A 19,133-nucleotide genomic window follows, 5' to 3' on the forward strand; every position below is an offset into this window, starting at 1 on the left:
TCGAGAGTTGTAGGTATAGGTTTGTGACCTCATGTTATGTTAACAACAAAAAGAAATAATTGCTGTTTTTCTGGAAGAAACAGATCTCGACAGATGGAATGATCTGTGAGGTTGGCATTTCATTAATTTCTCTGTGTGATTTTTTGAGATCATTTTTGAAAGTTTCAGCAGGTCTGGTAAAGTAAGAAGCAAGGCTTGAGCAGGTAGCAGACAACTTTCATGAGCCCTTAGAGGATTTGTTTGGTGTCAGTCCTTTCCAGCAAAACTTAAAGCTTAAACTACACTGAAGTGACTTAATGCAGCAGTGCTCTTCAGTGTTGGCATCCCAGACATCTGTCATCTGAACACTTTGAGCTCCTTCCAGACACTGACTTCAACATTGCACTGTTTCCAAGCAGAGCCCCAACACCTGGGCAGAAAGGCTGTAATCATCCATTGAATAAGTGTACTCTGGGATCTTCTGTAACAAGCTTGATGGCAGACTATCTGCTGGCACTGAAAATGTATACAGGCGCACTTTCTTCCTAAAGAAAGGGTTTCACACATAAATTTTTTGTGGCTTATTGGTCTTGTTTACCCCTTCCTTTCAGTCTCTTTTTAAAGGTAGAATTATATCTGAGGATCATGAATAGTGGCCACTGCACTCCCTATAGCTAATGAAGAAGAACAAAGAGCTGGGATTTACCTCTTGGAAAAGGTAGTTGTGTTGACTGTGTACCAGCAGACACCAGGTTGTGGCCTGTAATCATCCTTTGTAGTTCTTGAGGTGATACAGCCTGCTGGTGTAAACCTAAAAGGTGTGTGCAAGAGCAATTAATTCCAGGTAGTTTAGGCAGGACCCTTTCAGCTTCAGGAGAAACCAGACATTTGACAAGGCAGAGATATATCTGACAGCGTGTATGTACTAGTCAGGCAACTAATGCAGTGATTACCCAAATAACCCTTTCAACCAACAGTTCCCTAGATTTGTCACCCACTCTTTCATTCTGTATTTGTAACTGTAGGTTCATTTCTCGAAGGCTGGTTCTTTATGCAGTTGATGAGACTGCACAAATATTGCCTTGAGTTTCTTTATGCATTCTCCACAACACACAGCTAAAGTCAAGAGCTGATTGTACTTAACTATCAATTTACTTATCTGTTAACTTGGTTTTTTGATAAAGGTAAATTTTGAGGCATCAGCTGTACCAATCTAACCACAATACTCAATATAGATGAGAAAAAAGCATGCTATGCAAAATTCTTATCTCATTTTAATAGATAAAAACTGATCTGAATATTCATCTGTTCCTTTTTTATGTATGTGTGATTTTTCTCAAACTTCTTTCAGCAGTAGAGAGGTTTATGCGACAAACATGAAGCTTTGGGTGTATAACATCATCCCATTAAAATGCAAATCCATGAGTTTCTCTTCAGAAAAAAAAAAGACAATTTGCTGCTAAATCCCATTGAAAATTACTTTTACCAATTAAACTTCTGTGCTTTGGATGGGAAGTGAAGCAAATTGTTGCCATTTCTGATAAATACAAACTCAGTTACCAAAAACATTTATGTTGGTATGAGGTACGCTAAGGTAGTTTATTTAATTTTCCATAACCATGTAGTGCCTCCTGAATTGCTAAGAATAAAAGAAAAACCTCTTTGCTCTCACAGCAGCTTTTTTTACAGTATTCTGGTACAGTATCTTAGATTTTTATTTCTTACCTCTGTCACCATTTTTACTCGCATTTGTATGACTTTGCATCTCTCTAACCTCTTTAGTGGCAATTGTATTTTCATGCAATGCCTCACAGTAAGCATTGCATCAACTCCATTACAATTTATCTGTGAAATTTTATGTGATAAATGCAATGTGTCAATATATATTAATTCTCCCTACTGGATCTGACTGGGATGCAGCTAATTTTCTTCACAGCAGCTTGTAGGTACTGTGTTACAGACTGGTGACCCAAGCAGTGTTGCTAACATAGGGAAGATCTGGCTGTTGCTGAACACTGTTTACACAGCATCGATTCCTTCTGTTCCTTGCTCTTACCCCTCAGTGAAGAGACAGGGTGTGGTTAAGAGCCTGGGAAGAGACACAGCTGAGACAGCTGGTCCTGGGTGACCAAAAGGATATCCCATACCATGTAACATCCCACTCAGCGATAAATTGGGAAGAAGTTTTTCCAAAGCAGCTGCTCAGGGACTGGCTGGGCACCTGCCTGCTGGTGGTGATTGCTTTTGCATTGGTTTTTTTCTTCATTTGCTAAACTGTCTTAATGACAACTCACCAGTTTGCTCACTTTTTCCCGTCTTCTCTCTATCATCTGATGAGGGGTGGGAGCAAGAGAGTGGGGGGATCTTATATTCCAGATGGGCTGTACCCACTATATCCCCTCAACTGCACTGCCTCCTCAGAGGGACATCTGTGGCTAATTTTTGTCATGCTCACAAAGAATCATACATAGTATTTTCTCTTACACTTCTATTAGGTGTCATTGATAATTTGTAGGCCTGACTACTCTGTGCTAAAGGTATTTCCAGAAGTGAGAGCCCTGCCTGACTAGCTGGTAAGAACCATTCCTTCTGCAAGAAACTAGCATCCTCTTTATAAAAAATACTGGGACAGCCAGAAAAAAGTCCTCTTTACATATTTTATAACAATAGTCATATGAGGTTATATAACTGTCCTAATCATTGAGTGAAATGCATGTTGAAATCTGGGAATTTCTTTTGGAATCTTAACACAAGGATACATAAATACCCTCACAGTTGGTAGCCTCTTGATCTGACCTAAATTGCAGGAAGTTATCTGGGTGTGTTCTGCATGGTTTTGTTTAACCAAAGAAAAAAGTCTTCAAAATAAGTAGCATCCCAAGTTTTGGTAGAGTAGTATAGAAACTAGAACATTTGACATCTTCATAATAAAAGCTTAGAATGAAGTCAGACAAAGTGGAAGAAAAATGACTAGACCAGCATCAGCCACCCACCATGATCTTGCAGGTGTGTTTTTAGTTTCGCACTTGCTTTGTGAAATTTAGTGAATTTGCATCTTCTTTGATCCTATTTTCTTCTTCGTTATCTTTGAGCCCAGATTCTCTGCTCTTTTCTCCTAAGAGTAGTTTCAGTTTCTCTGCTGAAGCTGCAGTCTGCTAGTTTCCTGTGATGCCTATTGTCTTCCATCTGGGTTGTGACCCAGAAACTTTATATTTTTTAATCAGAGCCCACTCTTTGGCTCATTATGGAAACCAATCTTATTTTATCCTTCAACCAGTGTAATTTTTATGCTTAAGGGACCATAATGCTAATTTTAAATAGCAGCAAATGAACTATGCAGCCTATTACAAAATCACACTGATACACAACTGTCTAGGAAAACCCTGACCCTGGAAGTTTTAGCACTGTTTTTCCAGTGTTAATAAGACAAAGGGTTTTGGTGACAGCTGCAGTATTTGTAACTTGGTCCTGTTTCTCATTTGTAGTCTGTCACTCTTCTTTCCTCCATGTGCTTGAAACTTGTATAAGGTCCAGCTCAGTTTTGAGTTTTTGACAAGTTTTGTTTAATCTTTATGCTTTCTACTTCCAACATATACTATATTCTTTGCTGTTTCCTTGTGTGTGAGTTTCTGTGCATTCATTATTCCCAGTACCCTCTTCCAGCAGGTGATTGCCAGACACTCATGCAATTTTAATTAAGGAAATTTCACACCTTCCATCTTTGATGTTTTCAGTTCTTTATCTGATCTCTTTAATTTTGTGGTTTTTCCTTCCAAAAAAGAAAACCATCACTGAAGATTTAGTTTTGTTTGTCTAGACTCTGTTTAAATTATGGTGATTCCTGTTTGCTCCTTCCAGAGTTAATCTGGGTGATTAGTGTTTCTGTAGTGTCCTTGACATTTATCAATCTACAGTGTAAGGCTTGTGGGTTGTTTATTTTTTTTTTAGGCTGAGTGTTTAGTTGATGAATAAAAAGACATAAAACTTTTCGTTGAGGAATAGAGACTACCAAATTCAAAAGCATTTGGTTTCCTGTTATGCATGCTAAGTTAGTCTCACAGCTATGTCATTTTGCCTAGAATCTACTCTAATAACATCAGCAATCTCTCTCTGCATTCATTCTCAGTACAGGATCTCCCATTCTCATTGATCTTCTACGTAGCAGTTTCCATTATTTCAGTAACAATAAATTGACTTCGTGTTCCTTGACAGCTTTGACATTTTGCTGTGTTGTTTCATTCCTTTTCCCAATAGCAAACAATGTAGCAGAGGCAGATTTTATAGAAAACTGTAGTAAATGGAGGCCATTCCTGATCCCTGGCAAATAAGCCCTTCAGTGCTGTTTGCTTAATGGCTTCACTCTAAACTAAGCATCTGAATGCAGCTATTGGGCATGCAGGGAACATCTCAGCCTGAGCAGTGGTCAAACAACACATTTGCCAAGCCAGCAGGAAATGCACTCTGCTCTGGAGGTAGAGGCTGACAAAGCTGTTGTAATATAAAGAGTCATTATTAAGAGAAGAACATGATGATCACGTAAATTTGTGATTCTTGGTGTGCAACATAGGAAAAGAGCAGAACAAAGGAACTGGCAGCGGTTCTACATTGGAAATGCAACTATTATTTTGTGCTTTTTCACCTAAATGAAATGAGATTTGGAAATGAAAGAATAGAGTAGGAGGAAGAATCATTTAATGAAATGGAACTGTGGGGAACATTAGCACAAAATCTTTCATTTCCAATTTTATCATTATTAAGGGTAATTTTTTTGAAAGCAAAAATGAGTAAAGATAAGTTACTCTATTGATGCCTGTCTCTCTCTTCCGTGGTTTAAAAAATCTCTCTTTACCTGGATTTTACTTTACTGTGTGATTAAAAATTTCTAAGAACCATATATAGAAATACAGCAAGCTGTTTTCTCTGTGGATAATATTAACAGAAAAAAAGTTATATGTGATTGTGTCACATCTCATTATACAGATTCTTGTACCAGGTTACAGAATGCTGCTTTGTAGACAATTGTTTACAGCATGGGCTGAATAGTATGGGAAGAAAAAAAGAGAGGCAAAATTAAAACAAAGGATATATATATAATGTATTTTAAAAGTATCACAAGTTAATTATAAGATTAAATGTCAATTAAATAAACCTGAAATAATCGGAATATCCTGACTGTTCACATCAGCTAATGATCTTTGGCATTAGTGAGCCCAGAGGTAAGCCAGATCTGAAAAATAATGCTACTGATTTTGTCTTACAATCAGTTTGTGAAAATGAAAATTGTTTTTCCATTCTACAACCTGCTGTCCATCCGGTATGTCCATACAGCAGAGTATTTTGGAATCCTTTAATGGGTTTGGAAGAGAGAGATTTTGATTGTCAGAAGTTTAAAGAGATTCCTGGTTTATAGCATAGCTGAGTGCATGAATGCAAACCTCTGTGTGACTGTGTGTGTGCATGCATATCTGCATGTATGTGTCTATTCTTATATGAAAGTTTATTCTTTATGGCCGCTGAAATTCTAATAGCCAAATCATCGTGTGGAAAGTCTTCTACTAACATGAATGAAGAAATATCTGAGATCATCAGGCATCCTGTGATTTGTACAGTTTTACAGGAAAGAGTGTGTAGATTTCTTACAGTAAAGAACCAGGAGGTCCTGCTGGAGAGCAAAATGGACATGAGCCAGCAGTGTGCCCTTGCAGCAAAGGAGGCTGATGGTATCCTGAGCTGCATTAGGGGAAGCACTGCTGGCAGCTTGAGGGAGGGGATCTCTATCCTGTGCTCAGCCCTGCTGAGGCCACATCTGGACTGCTGTGTCCAGTTCTGGGCTCCTCAATACAAGAGATACATGGAGCTCCTGGAGAGATGCCAGCACATGGCCACAAGGTTGGTTAGGGAACTGGAACACCTCTCCTGTTAGGAAAGGCTGAGAGAGCCAGGACTGTTCAGATGTTCTACAAACATCTGAAGAAAGGCTGCAAAAAGGGAAAAGCCAGGTTCTTCTCAGCACTGCCAAGTGACAGAACCAGAGGCAATAGGCACAAGATGAAGCACAGGAGGTGTCATCTGAGTATCAGAATCAGAACTTTTCCACTGTGAGGATGTCTGAGCATTGCAAAAGTTGCTCTGATTGGTATGGGAGTTTCCATTCATGGAGATATTCAAAACCTGTCTGGACTTGATCCCAAGCATCCAATATGTGTTTATCTGGAGCTTTGAACTGTACTACCTACCCACTCCCAAAGACTGGTGCTGATTTTTGTGGAGCATTTCCTTTTGCTCTAGCTCTAAATTTATTTTTCCCCACCTTGACTTGTATACTGTTGCTATACTTGGCAAAAGACACACCTAATTCTAAATTTCATGCTCTGAATTTCTGCACCTAATTCTAAATTTCATGGCCTGAATTTCATGCTCTTAGACTCCTTGCCTAAAGCACTTACAAATTTTATTTGGAATTGATAGTCCCCAGGAAAACCTATTGGCTCCAGGTGACACTTCAGTAGGGGCTTGGATGAGGTAACGTACCAGAGGTGCCTTCCAACCTCAGCTTTTGTGTGATCTGATACTGCTCTTTTTCCTAGCACCCTGTATTGGTTGCTACTGTGGAGATGTAGGATACAGGTTCAGTGTCTGATGAAGATGGTTCTTTACCCTCACCTAAGGGAATGATAGGAAAAGAAACATGAATTGTTTCACATGGCAGATGCACTTTGATGTGGCAGTAGAAGCCTCATTGGCTGCAGAATAGTGGAAAGGAGAGTTCTGAGTACTCTGAGTACCAGATCTTCATACAGTTATTAATGACACTTGTAATCTTTCTGAAGACTCAATAGAAAATTCAATCATTTTATCTTAGTAGGATGCATATTTCATGAACATGGGGGATTTTTAACCTCATTCAGAGGGGTTTTAATAGCATTGACTTTTTTTGACTTTTGGAAAGTTTTTTTCAATAAGAAAGAGCATACTTGAATGAAGGAATGCAAATGCATTGATTCTCTGGAAAGGGGAAGTGGCTGACCTTGTGGTGTTCCTCCTGCATAACAGCCTGAGGTATGTTGATAGTGAAAATGAAAGAGGTGAGATTTCATCTTGAGAAGAGTACAACAGGTGAGCATTGAGGCTTAAAGCAGTGTTAGGGAGGGAGAGGAGGGAAGTTGCTTCCAGAACCGGAGTGTTGGAAGCAAGTAAAGGAGCAGTTTAGAATCTGCCATGCCTGCTTAATTATTTTAATATATATTTTCTTTTTTATAAGTGAAGGACTTACTTTAAACTTCCAGATTTTAGAACATGGTTTGATTTCTCCTCTAGATCATATAGTACATAATGTAGTTACATGTGATCTTTTTTGTTTACTATGGTTTTCTTGGGGACTATAAATTCCAAATAATATTTGTAAATGCTTTAGGCAAGGAGTGTAAGAGCACGAAACTCAGGCTAAGTATGAGGATTTTAGGATTAGGTGTGTCTTTTGCCAAGTATAGCAACAGTATACAAGTCAAGGGAGCGAAAAATATATTTAGAGCTAGAGCAAAAGGAAATGCTCCACAAAAATCAACACCAGTCTTTGGCAGTGAGTAGGTAGTACAATGCAAAGCTCCAAGTAAACACATATTGTCATAGGTCTCTCAGGACTGCATCTCTCAAAACAGAAATTCAAGATAAACCAAAGTATTAGGTAACGAAATCCAACTGCTGACTGAAAGTTTTTGTTTCCTCAGAGATATAAAACACCAGATTATATGTCCACTTCTCAGCTGTGCCAAGTTAAACTGCCATTAATCTAAATCTATATTAATATGATGAATTATAGATACACTTTCATGTTCTGCTACATTTGTCACAAGGGCACTAACACCTAACTGAAAGACAGAGCGGCCAAAAAGGAGTGGTAACCTGTCAGTTGTTTCATTAAAAATTAATAAAATTTTAATATTTTTTTTGTTATTGTTAAAGTTTATTTGGTTCAGAACACAACAATTCATATTGTTTTACTATAGTAAGATAATTAAATGCATTTTAGAAGTCTGTGGATTCATCACCTTCTTGGCACATCATGATTAATGTTTTTATGTGATCTGTCTACTGCAGATACACCTCTGATCACATAAATACATGTGTCTAACACCTTGGTAACCTTGGAATGCCTAAATGCTCCTAAAATCTTTGTTATGTGTCAGGCAGCTCTCCCTGTTACCATGTTCTTAACACTGTAAACCCCTGCTTCTCACCTGGTCCTGATATATTCCTCGTTGGAATCTCTGGAGTATTCTGGGGAAGTGAAGGCATTTGTTGAAAGATACAGTGTGCCAGCTGATATATTCCTTACCTAGTGTGTGAGGAATACTGTTATCTTACAACACCTCTTGTCTTAAGAAATTGCACTAAGAAAAAAAAAATACATCTTTGTATTTAAGATGTACAAAACCAGACAAACCAGTTGTATATGTTTCTAAAAGGTGTACTGGCATGATATAAGAAAAGCACAAACCATGAAGACATTTTTCTCTTCTCACCCTTCTTCTGCAGAGAATCTTCAGTTTTCTTAGGAGTCTGACAAAATTAGGACCTTCTGAATATTATATACCATATGTATACATTAAAGAAAAGCCTATTTTATGAGAACATTTTCATTTTTATGAGCATATTTTCATTTTGAAGGCACCCTTGCTTTTTAGATAAGGTGTTATCTCTTCTACTCAGACAGATTACTTCTTGTTAGAACTCTTCCCTTTTTCATTACTCAACATCTATAATTCACCAAGTGTTTCACACTGAAACTCACTTTAGAAATAGAATATCCTGACTTGAAAATGACCCATGAGAATCACCAAATCCATCAGCATATAAACACATATGCTCGATACAAACATCTCTTGGGTTAAATGTTTGTAGATTTGCGTGATTGGCTATTGATTGAACAAGAACCAAAACTAGAGAAGCTGACTGACTTGGACTGAAAACTAGTTCATGGTGATGAGCTCAGAACACCTCTCCCTGAGTGCTGGAGCACTGTAATTTGTTAGCATGATGTTCAGCATATGTGACTTCAGTGTCACTCTGCAAAGGTGAAATGCAGGGAGATGAACTGATTTCCACAGTTTGATAGAGTCTGCACTATCCAGGAAAGGTAAATCCATTTTCCAAATTTCACTTACATTTTCTAGTCCTCTCAGGCCAATATATTTTCCAGCTTTCCCAGGGACAAAGTGTTGTACCATATTAACCAGAGAGAATTGAGAAAAGATAAATTACAGTAGTTGAATTTATTAGGAATTTCAATAACAAATGGAGTATGCAAGAGATGCATTATGGTTATAAGCGTAAACACTGAAATTGTTTACAAAAGGGACAGACGTTTCTAGCCACAAAGCTTAGGAATATTCTTCCTCACATCAGAATTTTCATATCCCTTCTGAAATGCAGCATTGCACTTGTTACAGTGAAAGCCAAGAGCAAGTTTAAAAGATAAGGATCTTGGCCAAGGATGAACTTTCATAAAAACAGTTAGGGAATTTCTCAGTACTCTTGAATCTTTCAGACTTACTGATTTTAATTAATCCTTCGTGGTTTAATGAACCATTCTGAGCTAGAACTGTCAGGATCATGAAGAATTTACGGTGAGGCTCTTGTGCCCAGGATTTAGATTGCCAGTCAATTTAGATGAAGAAATGGTGCACGAGGAATGAGATGTCAGTTGTGTGGTGAGCTGGTTGCCCCTGAGTCTGGGACCAGGCAGATGACCAGCCTGGTTTCCACTGTGAAGCACAGCAGTGCAGGAGATGGTTTGCTACTTCAGACCCAATGAGAGAGGATAGCCTCAGTTACCTGCTCCACAGCACATGAGGCTGGAAGAATCATTGACTTGCTGGTTTCCCATAGCAGAACTGTCAGAGTTGCTACTTGTACAACCCCTGATTTCGGTGGCTAGAACAAATGAGACATGAAGAGCAGACATGTAAACCTCTACTACACTAAGCAGTTTAGGGATTTATTTTCTCCCCTTCTTCTGCCTATATTATTATCCTTTACCATTCTTGTTTTATTAAATTCTAGTGATAGGATTCGATATCCATTGTAGATACACTAAAAGCAGATTTAGGGTAATAACGGTAAATTCTTTAAAAGATTCAGTGGAAGTAGATGAAAAAAATCTGAATTTCACTTACCACTTGAGCTTCTTTTTTATTGCGCTAGTATAACTTCATTAAAATTATTTTGGGATGCTTGGCTCAGAATCACAATATCAGTGTAAAATCATCAATTATATTTAAATATGAATTGAATGAAACTTCAGCGTTATGTATAGGTTGATACGGTATTTCATTTCATAGTCAGTATGAGTCAGGATGAAGGAGATCCTTTGTGTTTCACCCAATTTATTGATATGGTAGCATGTAGGCAATTTTACCAGGGCATATTCCCATTTTGCCTTCCCATTTCTACAGTAGTTCTAGGACATAAGCTGAAGCAATATTCCTTCTCCCATATTTTAAGTGTTTTCTTTATTACTCTTGTTTGAGAGCTAATGCTACTTTTCATTTTCCTACACACTGAAATGTCATTAAAGTCTTTGGCATATACTCTGTTATCTAACAATAAGAATGCTTGTTATTTAAAATTTGAACTGAGTATAGAAACTGTTATTAAAAGTAAATGTTAGGAAGTGAAGTAATGAACAGTATAGATACATCAAAGACACACACTCCCTTGCCCCTGTCTACTTCAGCAGGACTTCTCAAAGTGAGGTACATTTTCTCTCATTAGGAGCTATAAATAAGCCAGACAAGCCTTGTCCATTTTTCTTGAACTACCAGAGTAAAAACTAATTAGGTTTAAGTTTTATTAATTGATTTTTTAAAAATTAAGACAGCAAGAAACATTTTTCAGAAAGGTGATGTCTGAGTCACTAATGTTGATTTTTAACAAAGTCTTGAAAACTTTTGGGCTTTAACAAAGTACATGGCCCATATATAGCATGTTGCTTTGAATGCAGGCAAGTTTCAGTGTTCAGTAAGTGAAATATAAAGGCAAAATTCTGTCCTATTGGAATAAGCCCATTCTGATTGTTTTACTGCTAATTTGATAGTCTGTATATTTCTGTTTTTTGCTGTATGTAATTCAGTATCAAAGAGATGAAAATGGGTTTTAAAATGACATCTTAAAAGAACAAATTCCAAATTCTTCTTTAGGGGGAGGCATTACCACCACAACCACCCATGGAACTTAGACATGGGGTTTTTTGTTTGGTTTGGTTTGGTTTGGTTTGGTTTGGTTTGGTTTGGTTTGGTTTGGTTTGTTTTTTTTTTAATATTTCTTTTGATTTTCGTATTTTTCTGTAGTGGGATTGATATTGAAGTTCAGTTGCAGATGACTTCAAGCAGGTTATAACTGAGACGGTTAGCCAAATTTTCATTGCAAATTTAAAGAAAATACAGAAGTGAGATTATGGCTGGCTTAATCTCAAAGTTCATTGTGACTTTCATATGATTCTAATCACTAGGAGAAAACAAAACTGGAGAAGCTGTTATCTAAGTTGAGGTGCTTTTTGAGTTATCAATTTCCAAATGGTTCACCATGGTTTTAGTAAATACAAGTTAAAATTTTATTAGTATATTCAAAACTGTGTACCTGAGTTATTTTATTTAAGTTTGAAATATTGCATTTTAAAAGTTTTGTAGTCTATTGGAGAGAGTTCTACTTATCAGACTCCAAAATCAGATGTATTTCAGGAATCACAAAGATGTAAAAGACTCCTAAATAGCGTATTTTGGTACACTGTAATATCTATAGTGAGAATATTTAAGATACATAACATTTATCTTGACTGGAGACAAATGAGGAAAGATTGTGCTATTCTTTGTTTTCTTTACTTTTCAAATAAATGCTCGGATCATAAGACAAAAATTCATTATATTATTTATGAATCTGTAGTGAATTGACAGCAGGTAAGTTCATTTCATTAGGAACTCATTCTAGGTTAATTCTATCTAGCAGCAGCTTAATTTGGGCTAGTCAGTAAGGGATGTTAATAAATAATTTGGCATATATGTGTGAACTTTTCCTACAAGGTAAGTATCAGTACTCATTTTTGTCAAGTATGAAGTGCATTTAAAGAGCATGGTTACTATATGTCAAACATATCTGAATAGATTGTGAATAGTGAATTTTATTAAAGTAAATTTCTGGTGTTGCTCTGGCTCTGACATTTTCAGGCAATTTAAGTGTTACAGTTTGTCAGCATATTAATGTATTTTTGCAAATGGAAGGGAACTCAACTACATGTGAAGTCTACATTTTAATATTCTGCTAAACACAAAAGGTATTTGTTCTCAAAAGTAGAAGAATAAAAGTCACTTATTTTTGATTATATATATCAATAGCTCTTATTCCTATATATCTCTAAGATATTGATTTTTTTGTAGAGATAGCATAACAGAACAAATGCAAGTAAGTGTTTGACCAAAATGTTTATAATGTAGTTATAGGTAAAAAACAAAGAAGTAATAATTTTAAGATTGATTTACAGGAGTGTATTACCTTCAAAATATGCACATATATCAATGTAAGAGAAATTATTAGGCAGCCAGCCAGTAGTGAGGGGAAGGAAACCAGGTTGTTAAAATATTCATACAATAGAGTGTTTAGGAAAATATGCAGCTAAATGTTGATTTCCAAACTAATTTGTTCCTCAGTGTGCAAAATGGACCATAAGTTGACCTAGTGAATTTTCCCTGTACCAGCATCTTGGATGAACTTAACTTGGCACAGTAGCTGTCATAAAATTGTATTGTATCTGCCCTTTGCATTTATTGATTTCTTTTGTTTTCTATTTTGTTTGTTCATTTTTATAATCCCGAGAAAGAGGACCTTTGTTGAAACACATGCATGGCATGACTGAGACAGTCATATAAGGCTCAGGGAGAAAAAAAGAAGCACAGTTTAACAAGCTGATTTATGCAGCCAATATTAAAACACTGTTCAATTGTTCATTTGGGGAGGGGTAATTTTACAGGTTACAATAAATTATAAATTACAATATATTAATAATTTTATATAATATATAAAATAATAATATTGCATAAATTTTGTATAATATTATAATAAACTATAATAAAATAAATACCTTGATCACAATGTCTTTGGTTTCCAGCTCAGAATCCTGTAACTATTTCTGTCTATGTTCATAATAAATTTATAACAGATCCTTCATCCTGTTAAATTGAAAATTATTTTATTTACTACTTACAAAAGGCTGGGGAAAAAAATAACAAGCATCTCTTATAAAAATTAAAACATGAAGCTTAGTAGGGCAAGACATCTTCGAAGATTATCTGGTATATTTTATTATAATGATGGCAGCAAAACAGGCTGCTGAGTGTATGTCTATCTTGGCAGTCCATCACACTTATTTCTATGCCAGAATGGCTGGAAAAGGAGGAAGAGAAAGAGTGTTCTATTGTCTGTAATCCATATGAATAACCTCTGCCAGCCCTTGTGAAATATCAAATAGTCTTGTTTTCTTAATCTACAAAGTTAACTTGGAGGAGAGTGTTCACATCCAGTTCTTGAAGGTGTTTTTTCTCTTTTTTTAGGTCCAGAAAGCTTCATTGTAATCCTCTGTGTTTATTCCACAGAGAAAACATCTTCCCTTTGCCACATTTGAACTGCGTTGACTTTAAATGCCACCCTATAGATGGTTACATGACTTTCCATATTTTTGCCGTGTAATAACATATCTTTTTTAAAGTCTTAACTTTGTGTAAGCCTTTGTCTGCTAAGGAAATAAACAGTAAACTATTAGTGAACTCTCGGAGCCCTCCCATGGGTTGGAAGGCCAGTTCATTCTGTTTATAGTGTGTGGCATGGCACGCTGTGTTATGTTCCAGAGTGGTTGAGCAGTGCAGAGAAAAGCAATTCTCCTTGCTTCAACTGTATTGTATTTGTGCAGCCTATCTGTATTTGGGGAGAGAGACAGCTCTTCTTCCCTCTAATATGATTGATTTTTAACCCCATTTACACTTGTACCATCCACAACATGCTATGGCAGAGTTCCACAATTTAATTTTGAGTTATAGGAAAAGCAAACCCCTTACCTTGCTTTCATCTTCGCACTAATTTATGTTATTTCATATCCTTTTGATTCTGTATTTTGAGAAACTGAAAGCTCTTTATTCATCTGCACACTGCTCTGTTCTGTCTCTCGTTGACAGAGAGTTTTGCTGACTGAAGATCCCTGGTCTGTACAGTTACTGTGTTCAGAAACTCTCATGTGTATAATCATCCTTACATGACTTATGATTTTGCATATTTGTGACACTTTTGCACATTGTGAAATCCTTTTCTCAGGATTTCAGTTTTGCTATCCTGAGTGGTGCAGAAAACATTGAGCCACTCAAATACATTGAAGACCACAGACCCTAATACAGACTTGTAGAGAGAATTTCTAGGGACTCTCCATATTGAGAAACCTCACCATTTGCTCACAATTTTTCTGCTTCTGTTTTAACCATTCTTCTAATTTATTTAAGGTCTTTCTTGTTATCCCAGGGAGACTGAGTTACTTTAGAATCTTTTAGCAGAGAAACTTGTTAAATTCCTTTGGAAATCAAAGACTATGTGCCAAGCATCCTTTTTCTCATAGTCAGTGTTCCTCCTCTGAGTTACAATTTCTCTTTTCAGAACCCCTCTCAACTATTCCCCTGTACATTACATTAATTTACATATATGTTAATTCTGTTCTTCAGTGTAATTCATAATCACTGTGTTGTGTTACTGATCTGTAGTTCGAGGTATGTCCTTGCATGCCCTAGTCTTGTCCCCATTTTCAAAATCATACAAAGCAAAAACCCAAGCCACCCTTCCCCCATGTCTACCATTCCCATGGTTTGGGGTCCATTTTAAGTGATGACCACAGTAAATTCCCATAAGAGTCCCAGGCAAACACAACATCTTTCTCGTTTTTTTGCCACTGTTCACTTTTTGCGGATTTTTAAAAAACATTTTCTAGAAGTAATTCAATTTAAGACAGATCTCTGATGTACTCAAACTAAAAAGGGGTTCAGTCACAGGAACCTCCCAGAACAATTCTTCATTAAATTTTGATTTGGTGAGTCATTTACATTTCTTGCTAGAGCCTTGTCTCTTTGAACATTCCCTTTACACTTAGCTGGTCTATTATCCCTAAAGCCTTTCTGGCAGGCTTAATGCTCCTGTTGGGCTTTAAAAAGCATGTAATGCTTTCCATTATGCTTTCAGCAAATTGTTCCTCAAGATATATTTTTTTTTATTTCTGCAACTATCTAAACCTGACTTCACTGTTAAAAATGGGTCCTTGGCAGTGCATAACACTGTTCTCTGTGTTTTCAGTGTCCCTGCAGTGATTTCCATTTTTAGTAGGTCCTTAGGCATCTTTGAACCATGATTAAGGGTACTAGAAATCTTTTAAGCAGGGAAGTAATACATTTACAAATTTCAAATCTTCCCTGTTTACAATTCCCCATGACTTGTATTCCTCTATGGAAAAATAAATATCTTGATCATAATGTAAACAAGCAAAATAACTGTATGCATTTTTTCCTTTGTAGGTTTCTGGACCTGTCTACAATTTCACTGGCTGTATAAAAGTCGTAGAAATCAATAACATCGGACCTTTCAGCTTCTCTGGTGCTGTGGGAAGAAGTAATGTTGACAATTGCAGGTAAACTGCCTCTATGCCTTTTCAAATCCTAAGGAAGTGTTTGTGCTGATTTTGCTTTCTTCCTTACTCAGGGTGACCATTTTGGATAATTTCAACAGGAAATTATCTATTTTTTTTCCATACAGGAAAAAAAAAGGACAATATTCCTAGAGAGACAGATATCTTGCTTTCTTTTATGATTCTAAAGCATTTTCTTAATGGAAGATTATTTTTTTTATTCAGAGTAGTTCAATTAAACTTGACAGCTTATTTGGAGTGAGTTGTCACACCCTGAATGCTGAAACAGTATACTAAGAAAGATGATCTGCAGGAAAATACAGGACTGGGAAGTGGGGAGATATGCTGATTGTGTCTTACTTGTGACTTTGGGACTTCCATTAATCTTGTTACAAATATGAATGAGCTGGTGCCACATTTACTCTACAAGAGATTGTGAAAAATGCTGGAAAACATTGTTTCTGAATACATTTAAAAACCTCAATTGATTTCAGTTTTGCATTTTCCCGTTGCTGTTGGTCATGCATTGATTGAAAAAAAAGCCATACAGGGGCAGTGGTGTACATTAGGATTCTGTTCTGGAGTATAGTAGGTTTGAACATGGCGAAGTGGAAACCAAAGGAAAACAGAGGTGAATTGCATCTGTAGATAATGAAGTCTTTAGGGAGAGAATATCATTTCAGTCATAGGATGTGCATGTCCTAGATTCTGGAGGACATTATATACGGCTTTTAACATGTGACTTTTTTTCCCTAGAATTTGTAGAAAAGGCCAATTAATGTTCATGAGCTTGTTTAAACACTATCCTTGAAAGCTGGTGTTAACCCACTAGACCATTAGTTAACGATCCATGAGATCTGAACCCTGCACTCACCTCCACCACTAACCCCTTAATGAGCACACATCCCCCTCAAAGTTACAACAGTGCAACAGTAAACCCACTGTCTAATGAATTATCTGCCCCAAGTCCCAGGCATCTAAGCTTTTGCAAGTAAAACTTACTCTGAACACAAAATTCAATTTGTTATCCTGGCAGAGACCTGCCACCATTTTTATTTAGAGCAGCAGCTGAGTGTTATCTCCTTGTCCAAGCTTGATGAAGAAATAAATCTTCACACCCTTCAAGTTCCCCACAGCATTTTGTTTGGAATATGTTCTCTAAGTACATTTAGCAAATGGTTGTGGGTCTAAATCCTGCAGGAGAAAGAAAACGCTGGCCACTGTTTTGACAAACCCCCGAAAAACAGAGAAACAATATCTCCTCTCTTGTCGTTCTGTACAGTGTTTCATCAGAAATTTTCCTAGTGGTGTCCTTCCGAGTGGTGTCCTTAACTGTGGTGTCCTTCCAAATGAGGGCATGTACTCTTTTGTGTGAAAATATGCCTCTTTGCAAAACAGAAATTCATAAGGTTGAAAGCAAGTGAGGATGCTATTTCATGTCTTTCATTCAGGTATTAACTTTTAAGAATCATGGTGAAAAAAATATCATAAACCATCTCTGCTGTCTCCTCTGGTTACTAGATTAGGAAATTTTTCTCTATTTTGCATATGCATTAGAGCTTTGATGTCCTAAATCATAGGCAAGAGGTGGTTCTGTTTTTTAAACTACTAGGTAAAAACAGAATAACTTAAAAATCAGGACTGTTACTGTTTTTTCTACTTTCTTTCATTCTCGTTAAAAATACTCATTGATACAAGTGCTTACACCCTTTAGCTTTTTGACACTATTTTTTTTACAGTTTTTCCTATTGAACACTTTATATAACCATTCTATTAAGTGTCAATAGCCTTCAACAAGCAAAAGAAAAGAAATGAGAACAGCTTTGTCCAGTCTGTGTATATAACATAGAGAGGGATATAGAGCTGAAAGAGGTGGCTTGTAAAAAAATAGCTTTGTTCCTTTTAAAATTTTATTATTATAGAATGCTGTGTTAACTGTTATATTATAATCTATAGAGCTATGTACCAAGATTTATTGAATTTTGTATTGATTCCGATACTCCCCTTCATAGTTAATTAGCATACAAATATGGCTTATTTTGTATAATACAGATATTAAAGATTTTTTTTATTTGAATCAGAACTCAGAGATTATAGTCTAGAACTGTTTCTTGCAAATACTTATTGCGCATATGTTACTGATTAGGTAAGTAAAATGACATGACTTTGTATAGATGAACTGTGGATATAATCCTGTACATAAAAGGTTGTTGAAAGAATGTTGGGCTTTCTCAATGCTCTATGCTAAGCAACATGTTCCTTTTACCTCCCTGCTTCTTCAGAAGGCTGCACATGAGTTAACAGTGTCCAGCCCCATGCAGTCCACACAGACCTGGCACCATCCTGGTCCAAATCACAGTTATTCTTGTGTGGGAAAAGCTGAATTTCAGGAATGGAAATTGTTGTACTTAATCTGCTGAAATTTAGATTAATTTCAACAGATAATTGAAATTTTTCTGAATTTCCCTTGGTGTGGAGGGAAAGCCATAGAAATGGACTGCTTGGAAGCCCGGCAGACATTTTCTTTACTCATTCCTGCCCTGTGACACACAAATTTCATAGCTACTCACGCCTGGCAGCTAACATCATGGTTTGATTTTCACTTTAGGTATAACCCACACTCATCTTGACATCATCAGCCTTTAAATGTAGTCTGCTTCCCTAAAAGCACCTATGAAGCTCAGCTGTCATTCCCCTTTTGCAAGACATGCCGCTGGGGAAGATGGATTTGTTTTGAAAAGCAAGGAGAAAGTGATTGAAGGAAGTTGTTTAAATATGGCAATAATGGAATATGTACTTTGCAAATACAAGTAGCAGTGACTGCTAAATTGCGTGGTGTAACTTTTATTTTCGGAATTTGCATGGTTCTGCAGATGCAATATTGCTGCAGTTGGAGCTGCCTAACAGCAGCAGAGAACTCTGCAGTGTGGCAGACAAAGCAATCCAATTTCTTCTGCAAAAACATCCCTGTACTTGTCACTCAGAAACACTGTTTCTGTTCTTACTGTAGTAGTTTTTCTTTAATTGACCTCCTACTTATCATCACCTATTTGTAGATTTACAACACCTTTGAATGCCCTGCTTTTACATATTTAGCATGCTCTAGAGGCGCTCAGTTGTCCTGCTGGGTTTTGTCCTTGTTGGTGCTCCAGCTGCATGGATTACTTCAATATTGTGGTCATGCTTACGCTTCTTAAAATGTATGGGTTTGTGAGTAAATTTTAAGCTTATGATTTTTTCATAGGATTGAAATTTACTCAGATGTGTTCTGCCATCTTTCTAACTGGATCTATTTTTATTTTAAAATACCAAAAGTATGATCTAATACATGCAAGGAATATAGAGAGCTTTCAAAAGCATATTTTAGAGATAGTTCATATACCTTCTCAAAACTATTGAAATCACTTCATCAAGACAAGACAGAACCTTTCACAGGATATTATATACTGCA

At 36.6% G+C, this 19,133-nt stretch overlaps 1 protein-coding gene across 1 annotated transcript in view; it reads left to right on the plus strand.

Moving 5' to 3' along the window:
- Positions 1 to 19,133, plus strand: part of EYS (eyes shut homolog) — a 701,217-nt gene that overhangs the window by 472,392 nt on the left and 209,692 nt on the right. Inside the window, exon 36 of the mRNA XM_058021581.1 lies at positions 15,573 to 15,685. Within this exon, the coding sequence (XP_057877564.1) occupies positions 15,573 to 15,685 (113 nt within the window). The remainder of the gene's footprint in view (positions 1 to 15,572; positions 15,686 to 19,133) is intronic.

This window comes from Melospiza georgiana, chromosome 3, assembly GCF_028018845.1.
Source record: "Melospiza georgiana isolate bMelGeo1 chromosome 3, bMelGeo1.pri, whole genome shotgun sequence".
Taxonomy (NCBI): Eukaryota; Metazoa; Chordata; class Aves; order Passeriformes; family Passerellidae; genus Melospiza; species Melospiza georgiana.